This window comes from Cervus canadensis, chromosome 2 (assembly GCF_019320065.1).
Source record: "Cervus canadensis isolate Bull #8, Minnesota chromosome 2, ASM1932006v1, whole genome shotgun sequence".
Classification (NCBI taxonomy): domain Eukaryota; kingdom Metazoa; phylum Chordata; class Mammalia; order Artiodactyla; family Cervidae; genus Cervus; species Cervus canadensis.
In genome coordinates, this window is record NC_057387.1 from 81,539,547 (window position 1) to 81,563,823 (window position 24,277).

General features: G+C 43.7%; 1 protein-coding gene across 1 annotated transcript in view; it reads right to left on the bottom strand.

Annotated features, from left to right (window-relative positions):
- The window catches only part of C8B (complement C8 beta chain), a 42,048-nt gene that overhangs the window by 9,877 nt on the left and 7,894 nt on the right, over positions 1 to 24,277 (bottom strand). The window contains exons 3-9 of the mRNA XM_043461146.1: positions 21,856 to 21,997; positions 20,054 to 20,195; positions 17,370 to 17,502; positions 13,770 to 13,967; positions 8,673 to 8,913; positions 6,782 to 6,910; positions 4,145 to 4,308 (exon numbers count right to left, since the gene is read on the bottom strand). Coding sequence (XP_043317081.1) covers positions 4,145 to 4,308; positions 6,782 to 6,910; positions 8,673 to 8,913; positions 13,770 to 13,967; positions 17,370 to 17,502; positions 20,054 to 20,195; positions 21,856 to 21,997 — 1,149 coding nt within the window. The remainder of the gene's footprint in view (positions 1 to 4,144; positions 4,309 to 6,781; positions 6,911 to 8,672; positions 8,914 to 13,769; positions 13,968 to 17,369; positions 17,503 to 20,053; positions 20,196 to 21,855; positions 21,998 to 24,277) is intronic.

Consider the following 24,277-nt stretch of genomic DNA (forward strand, 5'->3'; position numbering starts at 1 on the left):
ATTAAAGATTTTTAATCATCATTAATCTGAAAGGCAAAAGATACTTTGTATTGTTACTTTTTCATTTTTATTTCTGAGAAGTTAAAATTTTGCTTATTTATCATTTGAGTTCTTCTGAGAGTTTTCTATTTCTTTGAGATATTTTTCTTATAAATAGTGTCATTCCTTACACATGAAAGATTTCACGTGTGGCAAATTATTTTGTTGTTGTGTTATCTTCCACTTAATAATATTTGTGGGTTTCCTTATTTGAAATTCAGAATTTATTATTTCAAGTGAGATCTGACAGTCTAAGTCCAAAATATCTTACTGATTCATGCTACCATGGCATCTACATTTTAAACCTTCTGTTGATCAGGGTAACTTGCTTTTAGAGAATCTTTGAATAAGTTGCTTCAGTAAAGTGTAATGGTCATAATCACTGTTTACCAAACGTATCAGCTTCTTTTCCTTCTGGGCACTTGGCAGGATTGCTTTTTCCTGAACCATCCTTAAAGGAAGGTTGCAACATGACTTTTTCTGAGCTGTGAGAGGTAAGCAGAGGGAGCATCCCTTCCAGGTTGAAGCTTTGGCAGCAGAGTGTGCTGAATTTTCCCATTCCTTTACCATTGCTGTGATGATATTGGGAGCACATGACAAGATAAAACCTCCGCTGCCCAGATCCCAGAGTGATATTCAGAAAAGCCCCTTTACCAGTACACTTTGGACATGACATGTGACTGAGCAATAAACTTTTGCTGGATTAAGTTGTTGAAAGTTGAGGCTGTTTCACGGTGGCATAACCAAGGCTCTCCTGATGCCTCATTGAACCACTCACCACTGTATTTTCCCTTCTACACTTGGTCATGCCACATTCTGTACCACGGACTCTCCATAGCCTGAACCCCAGACCACAACCTAGCCACACCAACCACAGTGGATATGTACATGGATGACAGACTTTGTGACTAAGGTTGCCAATCAAATATAGAATTCTGAGTTAAAACTGAATTTCAGATAAGTAACAAATGAAATTTTAGTATGAAGTGAAAAAGTGGTAGTCACTTAGTCATGTCTGACTCTTTGTCATGGACTGTAGCCCGCCAAGATCCTCTGTCCATGGGATTTCCCAAGCAAGAATACTGGAGTGGGTTGCCATTTCCTTCTCCAGGGGATCGTCCCAACTCAGGGATCGAACCCAGGTCTCCCGCATTGCAGGTAGATTCTTTACCATTTGAGCCACCAAATATGTCCCATGAAATATTTGAAAGATGCTTATCCTAAGAAAAATATTCCTTATTGGTCTGAAGTTCAGAATTAATTGGACATCCTCTAATGCCAGGCTCCTCGGAACGTCCTGGGGAATTTTTTCATCCCTTAAAGACCATTCGTTGGGACACAAGCTTTCTCCTTCATGGCTATCACTACACAATCTTTAGGCATTTAGCACTATGAAGAATTCTAAGATCAGTATGACTTCTGTTTTTGTAGGATCTATTTGTTCCTCAAAGTAAAAAATTTCACCATGCTGTGTTGTTTTATCTTCAGTACTTTTGCCTGCTTTTCAATGAGCTGTTCATTTTGCATTATCAGCTCAGGGAAGTTTCCCTTATTATGTGCTTGATTAATGCATCTTCACATTTAATCCTGTATCTTTCTCAGGAAGAATGCTCTGGGTTTTAGATTTCCACTTCTGTACTCTGTGTCCATCATATTTCTTTTATATCATTGTTTTAATCTCTTTGTCTTTTGCTTCTGCATTATAGGAACATTTTTACAGCACCTTCCACATCACTGACTCAATTTTCTGCAGTGTCAATTCTGTTCTTTATAGTTTCCAATGTAGGTTTTGAGTCTACTATTGTGCTTTTGGCTTCCTATGTTCAGCCATTTCCCTTTTCATCTGATTAGTGTCTAAACATCTCGGCTTCTATTTTTTAGTTCATAAATTCTTTATTTTCTTATAATCACAAAGCAAATATATTGTAAAATTTACTTCTATGCTTAGATGTATGCTTGTCTATTTTATCTTGGATATAATTTCAATCTTTTGTGTTCAAAATTGTCCTTATATATGTCCAATGATTTCTCTACCTCTTCTTTGAACAAAGCACCATCTCTCTATATCTAACGTTCACCAGTAAACAATGGGAACGGGCTCTTCTCTGGTCTTCTTTCCTGCCTGCCAGGCTCCTATAGGAACTGTGTTTTCAGATATTGATCTTTAAGACTGGTCTATGTACATGAGCCTTGGCCAATACTCTTGTGTCTAGGAATTCCTTATTGAGTGGCCTCTGCTCTCTTGGAAAGCAACTGCTGCTCCAACTATCTGGTAAGCCGCTTCTGCAGAGAATTATTTTGAGATAATATGAAGTCATACACAGTTTTTTCTTGCCAGAAAGAATCTATGACTACAACAGATGTTTCCAACTCAAGTTAGGGATATATAGGAGAAATCATAAAAGACGTCAACAATTTCACCTCTGCCACTACTGGAAACATCTCTGATTTTCTAATCTCTCCCCTTTCAGTCTCCACAACCCTTCACAGCACTACACTGATGGTAGATATGATACTTTCCAGGGCATCACATATGTGCTGGGAAGCCTCTGTGCCGTCGGTAAAGTGCCACATCTCTCAGGATGGTGGCAGGTCTGAGATGCTTAGAATGCTAACACGTGCTCTCTCTCTTTCTCACAAACACACACCACACACATCCCATTATCATATCCCATGCTGCTGGATACTTGACATTCCCAATGCCCATGATGGTACTTCCAACCTAAATGGATAGGTAACCAGAGCAATCCATTAATTCTAAGTTTAAAACAAAACTCAGGTAAGATATCAGTAAAAAGTAAAGACCAAAAAAAAAAAGTAAAGACCAGGGGTCTATTCTTCCATGAACTTTCTTCTCTCCCATGCTTGTTTGTGATACCAACCAATGTCACCATGTCATCAGCCCATCCCAGATTTCTCTAGAGTCTCCAGCAAGCCGTGGCTCACTTTCCTTTCTCGATGCTTGCCAGCAACTAAGCCCTAAGTGTCACTACTGAATAAGTGGCAGAGGAAAGGATTTGAATGGCAGCCTTCTTGTTCTGCAGCAACCATGCAATTGACATATAAATAAAGACACTGGAAAATTGCCAAGTTGGGGAACTGCACAGCCTCTCATCAGAGCTCCAGCCCCTTAACTCCTCTCCTTGGCTGCAAGAGTAAAAATCTCCGGAGGGTGGACGCCAGACCATCAATAATTGTACAGACAATGGCAAGAAGAGGGCAGTGTAAGATGTGACACGGACACTGTGCTGAAGTACCCACAGGCAAGGACCAACCCCGCTGACGTGTCTGACAGCGCTGCTCTAGCAAACGTCTTTTTAGTTTAAGGTTGTAAAACTGCCATTGTGTGGGTGACAGGTGGTTGGGATCATTATTTTCTATTTACAAAACCCGCAGGAAAATCTGGAGGGGAGTGAAGAGGTCAACTTTTCAGGTCTGGACTCTTGAGCAGTCACAGATGGATGAAACCTCTGTGACCTTGATTTTTTATCAGCCATAAAATGGAGATAAGCGTACTAAATTTGCAGGCTCATGAGAATTAGATGAAATAACATTCCCAAAGTCCTTGGCAGAGTATCATGAACATGGTAGGTGCCCAAAACGTGTTAGTGATCACCATTATGTATTATGCTATCCTGAAAGACAATGACGCACACATGTATCTTACTCTTCAGCACAGACTGCGTTTTTCATCCTTGCACCCTCCTCTGTTTTCCTCCAGTGCCTTAGTTCCCATCACATCGCAGGAACTTAGCAACGACTTGCTGGTTGCAGGAATGAATGTTTAAATGAACAAAGACCTAAATGAGGGATTCCCCAATAAACTGCAAACAATATTGATTTAAGAAGCCTGGAAGTAGAAGCCAATGGTTAACTTACTTGAGCAACTTGGGAGCCCAAGTGGGAGAGAATGAGGGGTCTCTAGCTGGTGTTGAGCAGTGTATCACAATCAGTTCACTCTGGATACATTTTCTACTATAAGGTATCTATCTCAAGGTGAGGGTTTGTGTCTTATTGAGCTCTGCATTCTATACCCTGGCTCAGGGAACCCCTTCAGAAGCTGTTTTCTGAATAGAGGAAAGGATGGTAGGGTGGGTGCGCGTACCTTCACTTTGATGATGTCGGGATTGTATTGCACTGCATCTCCCCATTCCTGCATCAGGTCCGCTGTCGGCAGCTCTCTATATGCCAGGGCTGTGACATACTCACTCGCTCCTCCTCGTACAAGGACCACCAAGTCTTCCACCATGCTGTCCTTCTTGTTTCTGTCTGGAATGGATACGGAGCCCTGGCATGTCAGGGGATCCATTTTCACACCTTGAAATTTGCTGCAACCCACCTGACAACCTGGTAACTAGAATGTTCAGGGAGGTTGCCCTGGAGATGTAAGTGGGACAATACGCATCCCTGCCAGCAAGGGAGTCACAGCGTAAGCACAAACGGGCAGTGCACTCGATCGTATATGACACAAGCTGGAGACAGGACAAGAAAGGGATATTTATTTTTAGCATCTGTAAGTGATAGTCGCTAAGTGAGTCTATGGAAAATAGCTGCTAGATACATACATACATACATAGGGACAGATGCTATAAAGGTAAATAGACAAAGATTATTCATCACTTATGTATCATTCACTAATCTAATGTTGTACATGTATTAACTCACCTAATCTTCAGTGTGAAATAGGAAGTATATAATCCTTCCTTTGCAGATACGAAATCTTAGGCACTAGAGGGAAAGAATTTACTCACAGTACCATGTCCAACTTTTGAGCTATACCACTTCTTTGTCTCATATGACAAAACTGGGAAAATCTATAAGGTGTAAGCATGAATGTAATAGATACACACCAAATAATGTCTACTGTTTTTTTTTTTCAATGTCTACTCATTATTTTGACTTCTCAAGCAGTTTCCCAGAAAGCCCTCAATTATATCAGTAAGTCATTCCTATTCTAATCTTTCTTGTGCCTGATGCCAAAGAAACTGGTATAAAGTGACTGTTCCACTCTGAGCTTGCAGCACTTGAGCATCATACAAAAGGAGTCTTGTATACTACTGGTCAGACTGTAAATTGATACAGCCATTTCAGAAAAATCTCAGTATTACATAATGTAGAATAAGCACATACTCTACAACCCAACAATTTCACTCCTGGGTACATTCCCCATAGAATCCCTTGCACATGTGTGTCAGAAGAGTGTGTAAGAATGTTCACAGCGGCTCTGAATATGATGGCTTGACACAAGAAATAATCCAAATTTAACAACAGAATGAACAAAGTGATATATTCATACAATAAAATACTATGCAACTGTAGTTTTACACAAAAACATGATATCAAAGAAAAAATTTAAAAAACCCAGAACTGGAAGATTACATTTCATCCATATAAAGTTCAAAAACAAGCAACTCTAAGTCATTGTTTTTATTTAGTTGCTAAGTCCTGTCCAACTCTTGCAACCCCATGGATTGTAGCCTACCAGGCTCCTCTGCCCAGGATTTCCTAGGAAAGAACTCAGGAGTGGGTTGCCATTTCCTTCTCCAGGGGATCTTCCCAACCTAGGGATTGAACTCACATCTCCTGCATTGGCAAGTGAATTCTTTACCACTGAGTTACCAGGGAAGCCCAACTCTAAGTTATAGATGTTAGCAATACATGTAGGTGGTAAAACTGTCATGAAAGGAAGGACATGTTGAACAGAGACTTCAGGATGGTGTTATCTCCAAAGGGAGGGAGGAGCTGTGACTGACAAGAGTCCTGGGGTACTGGGTAATGCTCTATTCAGTAACTTGGATGGGGGGTTACTTTACAAGTTTTCTTTGAAAAGCATGTATGTTTCCCTATGTAGGATGCATGTTCCAACCCAGCCCCACCAAAATAAACAAACAGTATCCACTGCACATCAGTCCCAAGAAACTCTTCTAGACCAGCAGTTCATTTTGTTGTTGTTTTATTTTATTTTGCTTTGGCTGTGGACCTCTTCATTCACATATGATCATAGAAATAGGGACAAGCTTAGTCTGTAGAGCAGATGAAGGAGAGTAACTCAGGGTGCAGAAGAGTTCGGGACTAGAGCCCTGCTGATCAGCCTCCCTCTCCTACTCTGCTTTCAGTGTTGATGCCCAGCTCCCCTATGTGGCCGCCAAGATCTCTGCTCCCAGACTGGCTCTAGCACTCACTCCTAGTCTCACCTGCCATGTGGACTCTGCTCCATGACTCGTGGCTCTGCCTGCTTTTCCAGTTTCCATCTTGCCCATTGCTTCAGGTAAGGACTGGCTGCCTCAACTGTATCCCCCACTGCCTCCACCTGGCTCCTACCTCTCCAGTCTAGAGCATCCTACCTCTAGCCAGGCCCACTTCTGGCCCTCAGACCAAATTTTCATTGTTAGATTATTTTTTTTTTCTTGCCTAAAGGCAACCTTGATACCTTATTCCTCAAGTTGCCATTCAAATGATCCCTGTTCCAGGAAGCCAGACTGAGTTTGGTGCTTATCACTGCCCTGTCCTTGATTTTTTAATTCTTTGCCCACTCATGTGAATATCATGAAGATAGGAAGACCATCTAATTCATTTCTGCATACCAATACATAGTAGGAGCTAGGTAGATTTTTATTGAACAAATTAGTATTTTAATTGAAATGCCTTGGAATATTCAATCTTTAGCTTAAAGAGTGACAGGTCTGGGCTGCTGGAGAAGGAAGAATGATAAGCAGAGAAGTCACATGCCCTTGCCACTCACCTTTTATCTCATTGAGAATGTCACTGCACTTGGCCTCCGACACACCCAGGTTCAAATAGACTGCTTTTATGGCGGCGCCAATTTTAAAATCATGTTTAGCACAGGTCTGGACGTCCTTAAGAGAGTAATCTGAAGGAAGCAAGAAAAGAGGCTCATGACCTAAAACAGCAATTTGTCCTGGGCCTTTTCCTGCAGTCGATTCCCAAACCCTTCCTGGAGGCTCACAGGGACTAAGGTGTAAATCAACGGGTGGCCAGACTAGGGACAAGAAACGCAGCAGGCAGCTCCTGGCACCAGGGCAGAGACCCCATTCGAGATCAGCATCAACTTCCCCTTTCAGCCTCTACAAATACTCAGAGGGTTTTTTGCTGCTCTCCAAAGACAGGACGAGCTCGGAGTCACTTTCTAAGAATATGGCTTCTTATCAAGTCTCTAGGCACTGATGCAGTGAATAGAGGCTGCTGTGAGCTGTCCTTCCTTCTCTAATCTTTGATGTAGTACAAACAGTTACTTGATCAGTTGAGATAATGTTTCTGAAATGTCTGGTATAGTCCCTGGCAAAGAGAAGAACCAATTTCCCTTATTTCATCTTCATTTCTGGACTATTTTCCATCCATTCCTCTCCAGTTCTCCCCAAGGCATCTTCCCAACCTGGGCTTGCCGAAGTCTTCCATATGACATATGAACACCTTTCTAGAGCATTTGAGGTCAGGGAAGGGAGAGGAGAACAGCTTTAACACCTGGGATTACTAGAAACGTGGATGTGGATCAGTTTTCCCCAAAGCATGTTCCTTGAAACATGAATCCCATGATGATATCTCTTATATATCTTTTAAGAGCAATAATGACAAGAAACCAGGCTTCTGCAGTCAAGTCAGTGTGATAAATGTGGTATCAAAAGTGTTGGAGAGGTCACTTGATTTCAGTATGCCTGTGAAACTCTCAAAGTGGGATCTATTACGTTTCCACAACTTGATCATAGAACCTTTCTGTAGAAAGCAATCAGAGGAATTATGACAAGTACTTTTGAAACCTCTGGTACAGAGGACAGTACCCTTAATCTTGGCAAGACTGAGGGAGGCCACACCGACCTTAATTTACCTTATATGCCTTCTGTCCTCTCGCAAGTTCACTGGACCTATAACCGAAACCTGGCTCTGCCATTGTAACCTGGGCGGCCTGGGGCAGGTCACTTAACCTGACAAATGCCATACTGCAGGAAAGAGTACAGGATTGGGAGGAAGAAATCATACTTTAGATTTGACATTGATTACAACTAGAAAGACCAGTAATATCTGTATGGAGAATGGATTGTGGAAGGAAAATGGGAGTTGAATATTAGTTTGGAAGCTCAGATAATCTAAGACATTGCTGCTGAAAGAGTGGTTTAGGAACCAGCAGCACTGGTATCACCTCAAAGCTGATTGAATGGTGGAGTCATTCTGAGATGCGAATGACTACAGAAGAAACATGTGAAAGTTCTCCTTGGGGGCATGTTAAGTTTCTGATAGTCAGTAGACATTCAAATGGAGATCTCAAAGAGGCATTTCTACATGAGCTCTTCGGTACACAGAAGAGATCCAGGACAGACATATACATCTGCATGTATAAAGCATTTAGAGCCAGGAGATTAGATGTTATTGTCTAGAGGGAGTTATGTAGAAAACAGGACTGTCCAGAGAGAGGGCTGGCAGAGGAGGACCACCATCAACACATCAACAAAGGACGAGGAATCTGCAAATGAAACTGTGAAAGGAAAACCAGGGAGGGAGAAGGAAAATGGGAGCATAACTTATAACCCCTCCCCCAACAAGGAATAGAAGCCTCTCTCCCTATTAATTCATAGTTTCATGTGCCCCATCAGTAAAGACATGGTCCTCAGGCGGCGTACCTCCTCTCTCCATCGCCTCTTTGTTCATGATGAGTGTGTATTCATAAATGCCCCCAAGCACGGCCTCTGTGATGTAGTGGGTTCCAAAATCACGGTAGAGATCTCTATACTCCCCGTAGCTGTATTCCAAGGGCAGTTGCTTGACTCGCTGAAGGAATTCGTGATGCAGCATGAGGTTTCTGGGTTTCAGCTTGTAATGCGCTACTTCAAGGTCAGAGCGCGCATGCAGGAATTTGCTTTTCTAAATGAAAGACCAACAAGGGAAAAGCAGACCTTTAAAGTTAGGAATCTGGAATGAGAAGATGAACTTTGCAAATATCATCCAATGTTCTGGCCAGGGGTCATCACTCATGATTCCTTTAGGAGACCTGAGGGAAGATGGCCCCTTTGACAAGCCTTCATTTTCCAGAAATATTCTGATGTCCTTTGTGGCTTGGAAGAGCTTGCTCTTTGCTCATTTCCTTACAGTGGCAAATAAGAAAGGAGAAGGAAGGGAAGCAGCAGCAGACAGGGCAGGCAGTAGCAGGTGTCTGTGTACCATTCTAAGGGGAGACGGGGTGTGCTGACCGGCAAAGGCAACTTCTTGGTTGATGCTTCTTTTTTAAAAGAAAAGAAGAAGTGTTAGTTGCTCAGTGGTGTCCAACTCATTGAAACCCCATGGACTGTATATAGCCCGCCAGGCTCCTCTGTCCATGGAATTCTCCAGGCACAATACTGGAGTCAGTAGCTATTCCGTTTTCCAGGGGAGAAGGGAATCTTCGTGACCCAGGGATTGAACCCAAGTCTCCTGCATTGCAGGCAGATTCTTTACCATCTGAGCCACCAGGTAAGCCTCTTTTAAAGAGAAAAAATGTTTATTCAGGGAGCTATACACTGCACAGCCGAGTGTGGGCCATCTTGGAAGGCAAGAGAAGCCATGGGAAAAACACACTCCACAGACAAAGGATGGACCATCTCAGAAGGTGAGAGGGGGCAGTTGATGCTTTTTAAACTCTGAAGAAAAGGTACTCAAGAAAGAGTAAAAGCGATGCTCTAGGAAGGCTGGATGCTGCAGTGCATGCCAAGGGTCAGCAGACCACAGCCTGCACACAGGATCTGGTATTTGGATTTGCAATCCAGTTTCATTGCAATGCAGTCATGCCCACATATCTCTTCATTGTTCATCACTGCTGTCATCACCCTATGATGGCAGAGCTCTGTGGTTGCTACAGAGACCCTGCAGCCTTGCAAAGCCTGAAATATTTACTCTTTGGCCCTTTACAGAACACGTTTGGTGACCCCTGGTGTGTGGAAGAGACTGAAAGATGGAGATGCTAGAGGAAGGGCAAACATCCAGGGATGTTAATGTAACCCGAGGTGAGGCGTTCCTACACTGCGGTGAAGGCTGGGGAAAAGGTGAATAATTAGGAAATGAACATTCCTCCTGCATCTTAAAACTCTCAGCCAGCTTGACCTGTCAGCTCTATAAGTCATGCCACCTCTGCTCCCTGCCCTGCTCCCCCATCCTAGTCTTCCTCATCTTTCCAACTTTGCAGTCGCTAGATGCTCTGTTCATGGTCTTTCTAAATATTTTAGGTTTCCTCTTCTGCTTGGGTTATGACAAAAGCTTTCCCACTGATCTCCTTCTCCCTTTAGCTGCCCTCAGTGCTCCAATCAGAGTTGATGTCCTAAAAACTGTTAATACCATTAAATGCTACTCTGGGTTTAAAACAAAACCCAGCATTGGCCTCTACATTGCCCAAGAATAAAATCAACTCCATTACTCTGAATGTAAGAATGTCATGCTCTGTCCCCCAATAGCCTCCTGGCTTCAACTTTTACAACCATGACATCCACCCTCCACCATACTGTACTTTTCTCTACCACTTACATCATACCTCAATATCCATCTAACGTCTTACTCTTCCCCACATCTGTCATTCTCTCATAATATAATTTTGCACATGTTCCTTCTGCCATACATGCTCTTCCCTCCCTTTTCTGCCTGGCACACACCTTCTCATAGTTAAAATTTCTGTTTAGCTGTGCTTTCTATGTGATGGCACTCTTGAATTTCCCTGACACTCCACCTCCCAGGACTGCACTGCATGTTGCTTATATTTTCTTTATAGAATAAACCATGCTGTACTGGGCTTTCCCAGTGGCTCAACAGTAAAGAATCCACCTGCAACACGGGAGCCACAGGAGACATGGTTTCAAACCCTGGGTTGGGAAGATCCCCTGAAGGAGGGCATGGCAACCCACTCCAGTACTCTTGCCTGGAGAATATCATGGACAGAGGAGCCTGGTGGGCAAAGAGTCAGACACAACTGAAGTGACTTAGCACACACACATGCATGCTGTATTACACCTGATGTCAAAATCAGGACTGTTATCTGCATACATGTTTGCTGCTCCTACTAGACTGTGAACTTGAAGGCAAGAATTGTGTTAGACTTGTCTCTAGGTTCCAGGTATCTAGTTCAGTACCTAGCATGAGGTAACATTATGTAACTGGCTGTTTAAATCAGGGAGCTGGGAGGGAAGGGGAGAGAGACGGAAAAAGAAAAGGAGACAAGGATGGTACCCCTCTCTTTCCCTCCTAACAAGACAAGTTCCTTTTTAATCAGTCCTGTCCTTCACCACTATATTTTAGTCTTGAGCACTTACCAAGTGCCATCCTGAACATAAAGATGAAAGAAACAGCCTCTGTGCCTGAGGAGCTCACAGCTGAGAAGATGAAGAAAAGCAAGCAGAGACGATTGCAGTCTAATTCATGTTTATGGCTCATTTTCTACTGGTTGGTAATTTGGCAGCAGAACCTAAGCCCCTCACCATTCCTTTTTTCTCACATAAATCACTGTAGACTTTTAATTTCCTCCATGTTCCTCTCAGATTAGTTTTCTACCACATCATGCCCATGCAGCAAACTCTCAGTGACCAGGGAATAAATATACCTGGTCCTTTCTGGAATCCAAGGTTTTCCAAGCCCTCCTGTCACCTTACATCCCACCAACTGCTCCCCTTCCACTAAGTCACGGGCTTTTACCTTCACCATATGGGCAATAGAGAACAGGTGATACAATCAGGTTAGTATCAGAAAAGCATTTTTCTGGCAGCACATACATTTGAAGGAGCAAACTGAAAGACAGGAGTCTTATTAGGAGGGCTGAAACCAGAGGTGAAAGGGCCTAGATGTAATCAGAGTTTGATTAAGAAATATTGGATAGCCATAACTCAGTCAGTAAAGAATCCACCTGCAAGGCAGAAGACCTGGGTTCGATTCCTGGGTCAGAATGATCCCCTGGAGAAGGAAATGGCAACGCACCCCAGTATTCTTGCCTGGAAAATCCCATGGACAGAGGAGCCTGGTGGGCTACAGTCCATGGGGTTACAAGAGTGTCTGACACGACTTAGCGACTGAACCATCACCACCGAGACATGGAAACAACTTAATGTCCATCAACAGATAAATGGACAGAGAAGATGGGGTACATACATACAATGGAATGCTACTCAGCCATAAAGAGAACAAAATAATGCCATTTGCAACAACATGGATGAACCTAGAGACTATCATACTAAGTGAAGTAAGTCGAACAGAGAAAGGCAAATAACCATATAATACCACTTATATGTGAAATTGAATATATATATGTGTGTATATATATATACACATGTGTATATATGTATGTATATACATGTGTGTATATATATATACCTGAACCACTTTTTTATAGAGCAGAAATTAATACAACATTGTAAATCAACTAGACTTCAATTAAAAAAAAAAAAAGAAATATTGATGAGTGAAAGATCTGGTGGCCAACACAGATGGGCTTCCCAGGTGGCGCTAGTGGTAAAGAACCTGCCGGTCAATGCAGGAGACATAGAGACATGTGTTCAATCCCTGGATCGGAAAGATCTCCTGGAGGAGGTCATGGCAACTCACTCCAGTATTCTTGCCTGGAGAATCCCACAGACAGAGAAGCCTGGCGGGCTACGGTCCATAGGGTTGCAAAGAGTCAGATACCACCGAAGTGACTTAGCATAAGCCACAAGCCATATGTGGGAATAAAGAGAAAAGAAAACCAAATACGACTCAGATATTCTTAGCCTGGAAAGGCAGAAGGAAAAGAATGCTATTTAACACAGAGAGCTTGGGAGGAGGAAGTGTCCACAAGGCATCTGGATAATGATACCCAGAAGAGTGGGTGGAGCAGCTCTGAGCTTCCCAGAAAGGGCAGAAGTGGTGGCGGAGGCTCATGCTTGCCCTGATAGAGGAGCAGGGTGAGTAGAAAAGGACACTTGGGGTGGGTGGCTATAGAGGAAGAAGAAAGGATGACCAAAAATTAAATAGAGAACAAGTGGGGCTGTTAGAAACCAGGAAGAAAACTAACTGATAAGGAGCAGAAAGCAACCAAGAGAAACAGGAATGTGACTCCATCAACAGCTCCAAGAAGTTGGAGATGAGGTCTTGGATAAAATTACGGAGGGGAATTTCAGCTGAAGGTTTAGAACAGAAGTCAACTTGCTGGGAGTTGAAAAGTCTTCAGAAATAATTTAGTTTTGGCAAAACTATGCTCCTTAGTTTAATAAAAACCAAGTGAAAAGCTTATTAGTAAATAAGAGTACAAAAAGAAATAAGAAAATGAGAGTACAGAGAGAACTATATTCGATATCCTATGATAAACCGCAATGAAAAAGAAGGTATATCTATGTGTGTGTGTATATATATATATGTATAACTGAATCACTTTGCTGCAACAGAAATTAGCACATTGTGAATCAACTATACTTCAATAAAAATATTAAAACTGAAAAAATAACACAATACTGTAAATCAACTATACTCCAATAAAATTAAAACAATTTAAAAATAGACAAAAACAACGCCATACTAAAAAAGTAGAGTAAATAATTATAGAAGGCCACCACTGGCTGGTCTTTCTGAAAAGTGAAGTTAATGTAAGACCAAGGTATTTTTTGTGAAAAGCTTTTCAATGTAACAAATATAATTGGTTGTCAGGACTAATAGCAATACAGTATACAGACATCCATGGATACGAAAATTCAAAAGAATACATAGGAATGGAAAAGCAAGCAAAGGGTACCTACCGTGTGAGAGAATCGTTTGATCCTGCTAATAAAATGTTGGCCAATATTACTTGTGCTGCTATAGCCAAGTTCAAATATTCCACTAAGTTTCAAACCCAAGCTGAAACTAGACATGCTAATTGCCGTCCCTGTGACGTTACGTTCGAAATCTGAGTACGATTCATATTCTGTCAGCGTAAATTCATATTTGCCTTGGGTCTGAAGGAAGAAGAAAACAAATGTTCCATATGTCATTTGACTCACATCAGTTCAATTCAAATCAACAGACACACACTGTACTCTCACTATGTCGCAGGTACTAGACTAAGTACACTGGATGCAAAAATCTCAGAGGCACCCATATCTCCACCCCCAGAGCTCTTGATCCAGCAGGAGAAACAGATGTGCCCAGCATGGTGAGCTGACACTCAGAGGTGGGTGCTTGATTTGGGTTTCAATGGGCAGAAATGTAGGAGAACACTCTAGGCTGTGGACTTGGGTTCAGGCAGAAACGTGAGAGGGCAGGGTGGGGCCAGAAACTGCAGGGGTTGAAAATGCAAGTGTGGCTGTATCAGAAGATCAAGAGTGAGGAGAAGACAGAGGGTCTGTGAGAGAGGGGGCTGGCATCCAGATATTGGGGCTTTGGGATGACTTGCTGAAATGTGGACTTAGTCCAAAGATGAGAGGAAGAAAGCCAACAGAGGAAATTGGCTGAGCACCAGGAAATCCATGACAGGACAGAAGAGCGGTTGGGTTGGAAGGGATGGATCTGGGGTCAGAGAGACAAACCGGTGCAGAGGAGGAGCTCAGTGACAGCTCACGAGGGGCTGGTGAAAGGTCTTGGGATGGGGTATGGGGGTGGGAAGACGCAGGGACAGAACAGCAGAAAGCCTTTGAGAACTTAGAGGAGCTGTTTGCTCGAAAGTTGGTGCTCATGGTGCTGAGCAGAGGGAAATATCTAGGGCACTGCCTCGGTGGCCCCCAAGTAACCAGCCCCAAATTGTCTTCACCCCATCCCACTGGCTTCTGGATGCTCGCAGTCCCCCATAACACTTCAGTTTCTGAGGAAGAAAAGCAGATGTGATTCCGAACATGGCCTGGAGTGAGAGGCCTGAGGTGGGGTGCACCGTTTTCTCACTGTGTAACCCTGGACATCGGGCTTAACCCCTCTGTGCCTCAGTTTCTTCCTGCATAAAATGGAGACAGTAACAGTTCCTGCCAGTGGGGCTTGTTCTGAGGGTTGAGTTTATGTGGGTAAAACACGGTACAATGCCCTCCACAGTGCTCCAAAAACAGCTGCAGAGAGAGGAGACTCCGAGATACATATCCTGCCTGGGTCACCAGGAGGAGGAGAAACGTCTGCTCTGAGATTCTCCTTTGAAAGTGAGGCCATGTATGGCAAAACCACTACAATATTGTAAAGTAATTAGCCTCCGATTAAAATAAATAAATTTATATTAAAAAATAGAGATACAAAAAAAAAAAAAGAAAGTGGAGGCCAAAGGGATGGTGCTGGTCAACACGGGCGAGGGTGTATTTGTCCCAAGACTCATTTTGTAATTTTTAGCCAATAACTGTGTGGGGGTGTGGAGGGGACCAGGAAGGAAGAGAAAGGAGAGGTAGCAGCTTAACATTCAGGACTATACCATTTTATTTTATCTTGTTTTTAAATTTTTATTTATTTATTTATGTATTTATTTGGCTGTACCAGGTCTTAGTTGCAGCTTATGGGGTCTAGTTCCCTGACCAGGGATTGAACCCAGGCCTCCTACCTTGGAAATGCAGAGTCTTAGGCATTGGACCACTAGGGAAATCCTAGGACTGCACAATTTTAGACATGAAAACTACCATCCTGGTCGTCCAGTCCAGTCCTCTCATTTTACAGATGAGGAAACAGGTCCAGAACAGAGCAAGAATTTAGCCTAAAGTACAATGGGGTCCGGGGTATAGCCAGGCCTGGCACCCAGATCTTCCCCATCTGTCTTATGTGTGCATTATGCAGTGACATAGTCTACTCTGAACACCACTCCCTGTGAGATTGCTTTTAAGTCTCTGTGTTAATAACACAGGCTTATCTTGGTAGAACATTTTGGGGGGGTGGTTCTTTTTTTTTTCTTTTTCATTTACTTTTATTAGTTGGAGGCTAATTACTTTACAATATTGTAGTGGTTTTTGCCATCAAGAAAAAAGTCAAATAAATAACCTAACTCTACACTTAAAGCAACTAAAGAAGGGAGAAATGAAGAACCCCAGGGCTAGTAGAAGGAAAAAAAACTTAAAAATTAGGGCAGAAATAAATGCAAAAGAAACAAAAGAGACCATCGCAAAAATCAACAAAGATAAAAGCTGGTTTTTTGAAAAGGTAAATAAAATTGACAAACCGTTAGCCAGACTCATCAAGAAATAAAGGGAGAAGAACCAAATCAACAAAATTAGAAATGAAAATGGAGAGATCACAACAGGTAGACTATTTTATAACTTACAGAAATGCTTAGAACAATGTCTGGTTCTAATAGGCAAGGACTTGATAATAACAGAAGTTGATTCCTGTTGTCTGGCTGTCTCTGGATGCTAGAATTCTTGCGTGTCTGTCGTGATGTCTCTAGCATCACCAGGCATCTGGGATATCTATATCTTTGCCACTCAACTGACTGCATTCATTCAAATCACTGACTGACCAGTGATTCCAGTCACAAGCTTAAGCTGCTTGGGTCACTTCCTACCCCACTGATAGAATTGTTCAGGGCTTCCCTGGTGGTTCAGACGGTAACGGATCCACCTGCAATGCAGGAGACCCAGGTTCGATCCCTGGGTCAGAAGTTCCCCTGAAGAAGGGCATGGCAACCCACTCCAGTATTCTTGCCTGGAGGATTCCATGGACAGAGGAGCCTGGCAGGGCACAACCGAGCGACTAACACACACACACGCATGCACACACACACACACGTCTGCATGAACTCTGGAAGTCTAGTTAGCAAGTCCCCACTGTGATACCAAAGTTTATATATGAAAATCTATGAAACCTTTCAAAGGCAAAATAAAGGACCTACAGTGTCTGTATTTGCTTTTGATCCAAATGTGAAACTGAAGCTACAAGTTATAAATAAGAAAGCAAAAATAGTTTTTTTTTCATTAAAAAAAAAAAAAGAGTTAACACTTCCTGAGACTCACAATTAAACCAGGTATTGTATGTGTGCCAAGCATTTACACTCACTTAACCCCTCTGTGCAGGTAGAACCTTTAAAATCCCAATTTAAAGATAGGAAAATGGAGGCTCAGAGTATATAAGATGATATAGATGGTAAGTTGCAAAGACATCTATGAGACTCTAAATCCTAAGCTGTGCTTGTCTCTTTATGGCAGTTTTTGTTATTGTCATTGGTATAATTATGCTACTACATATCTGCACTGCCTCTCCTATACATAGCAGATGAGCCTCACCACTGTGTCTGGAGGAAGCAACCACCCATTTTACATACGAAGAACTGAAGCTCAGAGAGAAAATGCAATGCATTTGAGCTGGCCCAGCAGGGGGCTGCTGACCAGTCCGGACCCATGCTTCTGGCTCCTCTGCCAGGGTCCCTGCCATGGCCCTGAGGTGGCTTCCTGACTGGCACATACCTTTGGAGTGAAGTTTTCCACGTTGTATGGCTTCCGAAACCTTGTGTTGAGTATGTAATGGGGGGAGCACACACCGGCGTAATACCTGTGATCTAGAACCGGGCCCTCCAAATTGTTTGTGAACAAATTAATCCTGCAGGGAAGAGGTGGAAAAGGGGGTGAGGTGAGGATATAATCCCAACTGGTGAACCTACTCAAGGACACCAAAATTCCTGGGCACAGCACACGTGGCCCTCAATACCTGTTGAGGCTTTATCCCCTGCCACTCCCAGTCACAACCACAAAGCCAGTCCCCCACGACCTGGAGGGGTTCTCCCTCCAGTCCGTCTTGCTCCTTCTCTTCTTGGCGAGGGGCTGTTCCCTCTGCCTAAATACCCTTCCAGCCACTCATCACTTGCTTAAGTTGCTCAGTTGTGTCTGACTCTTTGTGACCCCATGAACTGTAGACCACCAGCCTCCTCTGACCATGGGATTTATTGGGCAAGAATACTGGAGTGGGTTGCCATGCCCTCCTCCAGGAGATCTTCCTGACCCAGGGATCGAACCTGGGTCTCCCTGCATTGGGAGGAGGATTCTTTACCGCTGAGCCACCAGGGAAACCATACTACTTGCTTTATCTCTTACTTCTCTTTCTAGACTAAGTTCTTTTGTTGCCTGTGGTGGGAAGCCTTTGCTGACACTTGTACTAAGCTGCATTAGAGGCCCTTATTAGATCCCATGCTCACCCCATTCGTGCATTTATTGTTCTGCACCTTCTGTAGTTACCTTACAAGAATGGTCTACATGGGAGGTGAGAACACAGACTCTAGAGCCAATGCGCTGGCATTCACAAGTTATGTAACCTCAGGCATACCAGTTAGCCTCTGTACCTAGGTCTCCCTATTTATAAAATGAGAACAAAGAAAATCCCATCTCTTGGAGTGCCTGTGAGGATTACATGTATCCATATTTACTAAGTGCTTAGAACATGGCTTGGTCTGCGATAAAGGCTTATTATTATTTACGTGTCTGTCAGCTCCCCAAGATTCTGTGCTCCTTAGAGATGGTGGTTTTCCTTTTAATTTCTGTATGCCTCCCATCACAAGACACTAAATTAATTCCAATTTACTGAGTTTCTGACTGGGAAACAGGCACAGTCACGGATGGCTCAGGACATCACCTTATGTAGTGTGCCCAAAGCCCTGGGTAGTAGATGTCATTATGTCCATTTAGAAAGGATGAAAATCTCATCTCTACCTCAACGTTGTTATTTCTCACCACCTCCTAAGGCAAGCCTCCATTTCCTGACCTGCTTTGACTATGACTGACAGCTCCGTTTCTTTTGTTAAAAGGAGATCTGTCTCCTTTCAGTTTCTGCCTATTGGTCTGCTCTGCTCCTACCAGAATCATTTCAGGCTGTCTTTCCTCTGATAGGGTTTCATGTAGCATAATAATGCATATTCATTTATTTTCTTTAATACCATAATAATCAATTACACATGTTGGTTCAATGAATCCATAGGTATTATTACTATGCCCATTTAACAGATGAAGAAAGTAAGACATAGAGAGGGTAACTGACCTGCCCAGCAGCTGGTGGGGCCAGGACTCAAAGTCTGAGCATCCCAGTCTAGTCAAGAGCAGAGTCTGCTTTCTTCCCACCACATATTGTGCCTCTCATGTGTTAGCTTATTACCATGGCATTAGCTTATTTATCCCTCACAGACCTGAAAAGAAGGGCATGACTGACTTCTGTCTACAAATGACAAAACTAAAGCCCCAGAACCATCCTTCTGCCCCTCTTGCAGGGTCCAGTTGGCTTCTGCTGCTGGCTCTGTATGTCCACTCTGTCACCCCCTTTGACCTGTGACCCCCCAGGAGCTCTGACTTCCCAGACCTCAGCTTCCACATCAAGGAGATGGGGCTTATCATCACTAGTGTCTCAGGTGGTCCTGGGAGGAGGTCCTCCTCACACGAGGAGTCTGTGTCTCTCACAGCACCCTTTCAGGATGGAGACCTGATGTTTGCTTAGGAAGAAGGAGAATGCCGTCCAGGGCCTCTCTGCTTCCCACACTGCATCGCATACGCTGATTTGTGAGGGGAGGCCCTGACTTTTCCCCTGGAGGCTGAGAGGCTGCACGGCGCGGCAGGAAAGGAGGCTGAGTGCCGGGCCAGTCAGCCCCTTGTGACCCCTTACCTCCCCAGAGGATTTAACCAGACTAGCCACACACACACTGCCTGCAGAGCCATGCTGGAAATGCACCCCTGCCCTGGGCAGTCACGTAGTGGCCTCTGCTCTGGGCCAGCCTCTCTGCTGAGGCCTCGGGATAGAGAAGCAGATAAACCTCCCTGGCAGTTGTCAACAGCTTTCAAAGGTAATGCTTAGAAAGTGCCTGACACGGTCACAGAGCAGGCATCAAATAACCCTTCCCCCAGCCCTCGTGTGGAGCCTCCACGGCCCCCTACACGGCTCTCTCCTCAGTGCTCCCTCCCTGCAGTCACATCTGGTCCATCTGGCCGTGGCACGTGCTCCCAGAGCGCCCGGGTCTGTGTCAGGAAGCAGCTGCAAGCATCCACTAACACACCAGCCTTTTTCAGAAAGGCACAGAGGAGCCGCTCTGTCTACCGTTCCCTCCCTCTCTCTTCTCCAGATCACAATTACTTGTATCTTCTTCCTGCTCCACAACAGAGAGAAGGTAACTTACCCACTGGCCAGGTTGCCAATGGCCCAGTATTGCTCCATTTCCTGCTGACATTTTTTATAAATCTTTCTACAGTTCGCCTCATCTGACTGGTCTCCACAGTCATTGTCCCCGTTGCAAAGAAGTCTTCGGTTTATGCACCTCCCTGGAAAGGAGAAATGGGGTTACCCACAGGTCGAGGCCAGGAAGTGGGGTTCACATGGCTTGAGACCCACCATGACCCAGATTCTTGGCTGCTCTGTTTGCACTGGTGCTCATGTATCGGGGGTGAGTGGTCAATGGAATTCACCGTTTATTCCCTGCCAGAAGCCAGTGTTGTGTTTATGAATGTTCTTGAGGGCAGATTTGCTAGGCAGACAGGAAGGAAGGCTGGACTCCTCTGCTTGGGACTGGAGAGAGGAGGTGGGTTCGGACAGTCCTGCAATAGTACCAGTTGTGACACCTTCCATGTGTTACCCGACTCCCTGTCTCAATATCCTCATCTGTAAAGTAGAGACGCCATCATATCTACCCCCAAAGGTCGCTGGGGATTCAAACAAATAAATGAAACAGTGCTGACTCAGGGTAAGAGCTGGATATGTGTTGTTATTACTATTATTAGTGCTTTGATGGTCCAAATGTACACTGCTGGTAAATACTGGCAGGAAGATTGGAACCTATAGCGTTCTTATCACAAACTCGCCCCATTAAACAGCACTGCCTTCAACATCAGAGCCACTCAGACTAGTAGATATTAAAAATATTTAGACTGTATATTTAAAGTTATTTGAGGCACCTCCACTTCCTTGAAACTCTTTTCCCCATTGACTTGACTTCCTTTCTTATTTGCATATCTTTTGGGAGTAAAGCCCATAAAACAGGTGGCCATTTTCACTTAAGCATGTCTGTTCATTTTAAACCAATGTTCTTTGGGTATTAAAGGCAGAAGAGTAACAATCTGGTCTTCAAGTGTTTGTTACAAGGCATTTAAACTAAAGCTGGCCTGAATAACCGTTATTGGCTTTGGTCAGAATCATGGAATACCAGTCATAATGAGTCCATGGACACACGTAAACATCTTTCAGATTTACTGTATGGAGCTCTGCATTTGCAATAATGCCTAGAAATTGCTCTAAGAATCCCTAGTTCTTTCTGAAAAGATACTAAAGCACAGTTCACAAAGTTGTGGCAAATGTAGAGAGTTGCAACTTGCACCTAGGTAATCTGGGTCAAAATACTCTCATTTTTGCTGGAGTCTTCGAGAAAAAGAGTCAGGTTTCCCTGAATTAGTTAAAGGAATTAATTGGAAAAAAAAAAGTGAAGTCACTCAGTCGTGTGCAACTCTTTGCGACCCCATGGACTGTAGCCTACCAGGCTCCTCCATCTATGGGATTTTCCAGGCAAGAGTACTGGAGTGGGTTACCGTTTCCTTCTCCAGGGGATCTTCCCGACCCAGGGATCGAACCTGGGTCTCCCGTGTTGTAGGCAGACGCTTTACCATCTGAGCCACCAGGGAATGTAATTTGAGTTTCCAAATTCCTAATTGTATCTCCTCCACTTACCTCCTAAGTGATTGTGGGTGAGTAACTTCTCCAAGTCTCAATTTCTTAATTAGTAAAATGGGGGTAATATTAACACCTACATGGTAGGTTTTTTTTTTTTTTATGAAATAATATGTGTAAAAAGAGGTCAAGGAGGACAAAGAGGCCTCCTGGCCTGACACACGACTTTGATATTGAGCACTAGACAATAGCCAGTGCTCCCATCATCACATGCCATCACCTCACTTGATACCCATCCCCTCCCACTCCTGTGTCCCTTTATACCTGTCTGCGCACACACAAAGCCTTCACATCGCACTTGACTTCTGCATGGTCTGTTGGAAACACAGTCTTCAACTTCCTTGTCGGAGAAGTTGCATGGTTCCCCATAGAACTGAGAGGGCCGGATCAAGTAGGCATATCTGTACTATAGTAGAGAGGAGCAAGGTGAGACAAAGCCAGAGCCTTGGGGACATGGGGAGCGGAGTGTACACTTGAGGATCTATACTGCCACTGGCTGTTTGCCTATTTCAAATAGCCTGGGAACTCTCTGAGGGCAGGGACCTTATCTTCAATCTCTGTACCACATGATCAATACAGGTTTGTTGAATGTGGGGAAAGCATGGACTTTCGAGTCAAAGGCAGTAAGTGAATTGATGGAGCCAGTTCAGTCTTTCAGCTTGATTAATCCAATGGGTTGATTCAAGTATTATCATTTACTAAGTAGCTTAAAATGCAGAAGTATCCACTTTGGAGCCACTGACTCTGTTACTTTCTAGTTATGTGATACTGGGTAAGTTACTTAAGCACTGTGATCTCAACTTACTAATCTGTAAAACAGGGATAATTATGTGCAGCTATGTAGTTTCAATTATATATGAAATTTCATTATGTTGTCTGGTACAGAATAGGCATTCAATTTCTTCTGCTTACTTTTCTCTTGAATTATTAATAATTTTAGCAGTAAATATTTCTCTGTCTCTACTTTCCCGTTTGCTTATTCCAGAAATATTGACTGGATTTCCAAAATATTGATTCAGCTACACAATGCTGAAAAAACGTAGGTGCTTTATGTGCTTGTTTGTATTTGATCATAGTTATGGCCTCTGGCCTGTCCTCACGGAGGTCACAGCTGGTGTGGTGGTCATGATGATAAACACAAGGCATGACAACACATTGAGAGGGGTGCCATGACAGGGACAGAACAGAGTGCTCCGTAAACACAGAGGGGAGTCCTCAGTGCAGACTCAGGAGATGGTGAAGCGACATCTAAGCTGGGCCCCAAAGGCTGAGCAGACACGTCAGGCAAACATGGAATGCTGGCATGAGGAGGGGAGAGAAGGGCAATCCGGATGGAGGGAATTGCTATGCCAAACCTGAGAGGCTAGAGAGTATGTGCCTTATTCCAGGAGACAAGAAATCCATCATGGCTGGAGAGAAGAGTTAAAGAGGGAGAGTGATAAGAGATGGAGGGACACGGAGCCAGGAGCAGCTAAGGCAGACCCTCCTGGGCCCTAACAAGGTTGGATTTAGTACTTCTTCACGGTAAAATGAGAAACCACTGCAGGGGAAGGAAATGATCAGATTTGGGTGACTGCCCAATGCTAGCTGCAGTCAAGATTTTGGCGCTACCAGAGGGGGCAGACCTGACAGCAGTCCCTCTGAACACTGACGCGTTAACCAGCCACAGTTATTATGTGCATGGTATCTGGAAATCTAGAAAAGAAATATAGACAACCATCCACCTCTGCTCCTTTGCATTTCTAGAGCGTCTTTCTTCCTAGAAGGCAGAGGCTGGCAGGACAGGGATAAGGTCTGCAAAGAAGATACTAGAAGACTAGCACCAGGCACCAGAGACAAAATGGGTTTGAGGGCTGTGGAGATGATAAAGGAAAGACATCTCTCAATCCCTGTTGAAAGAAATGATGATGAACTCCCAGCCACTGACCCTGCAGACATGATGTCCAACTGAGGGAACATGCACAGCAAAGTCTGAGTGTAGAGCTCTGACTGGATGAGTGGATGGATAGATGGCTCACACTGGGTCTTCCTGGTTTATGGTGCAGACGAAGCAATTATCCAAATAATTGGATCAATGTTAATCACGTCAGCAATAAAGCCTACTTTGGGAACTGAATGTATCTGCTTGGCTTTCAACATTGATCCAATTAAGTGTGTAATTGTCCTGGGCCTATTCCACAGCCTCTTTAGGGTCTTAGCTCGTGGCTGCTTTGGTTTCCCAAGGAGCTGGGAAAAGTGAGAACCGTTCTCTATTCTCTGACAAATGTGCTGTTCTTAGACCTGGATCCTGCATCATCCTTCCTGTGACAAGAAAGCTCAAAGAACAAATACTGCAGAGACTGTGTGTTTTGACTGGTTGAACTGGCTAGACAAGAAGCCAATGGCCCAAGTTCAAGATCTGTCTTTACTACTAAGTGAACCCAAGAATTCACTTACCTGCTCTGGGTCTCTGTTGATCTATCTGCCTAACAGAAAGGGTAACAATTATTCTCCCTTATAGAGATTTCAGAAAATGTAACGAGATCAAACACATATTTATGGAGCACCTCAAACATGTTAAACATTGGCCTATACACCAAAGACACAGAATTGAATAAGTTTTTAAGCGCTTGCAGTTTAATGGAAAGGCAAGTAATAAAAGAAAAGTAAATGATGAGTGCTAGGACACAGCAGGAATAAGGAGCTG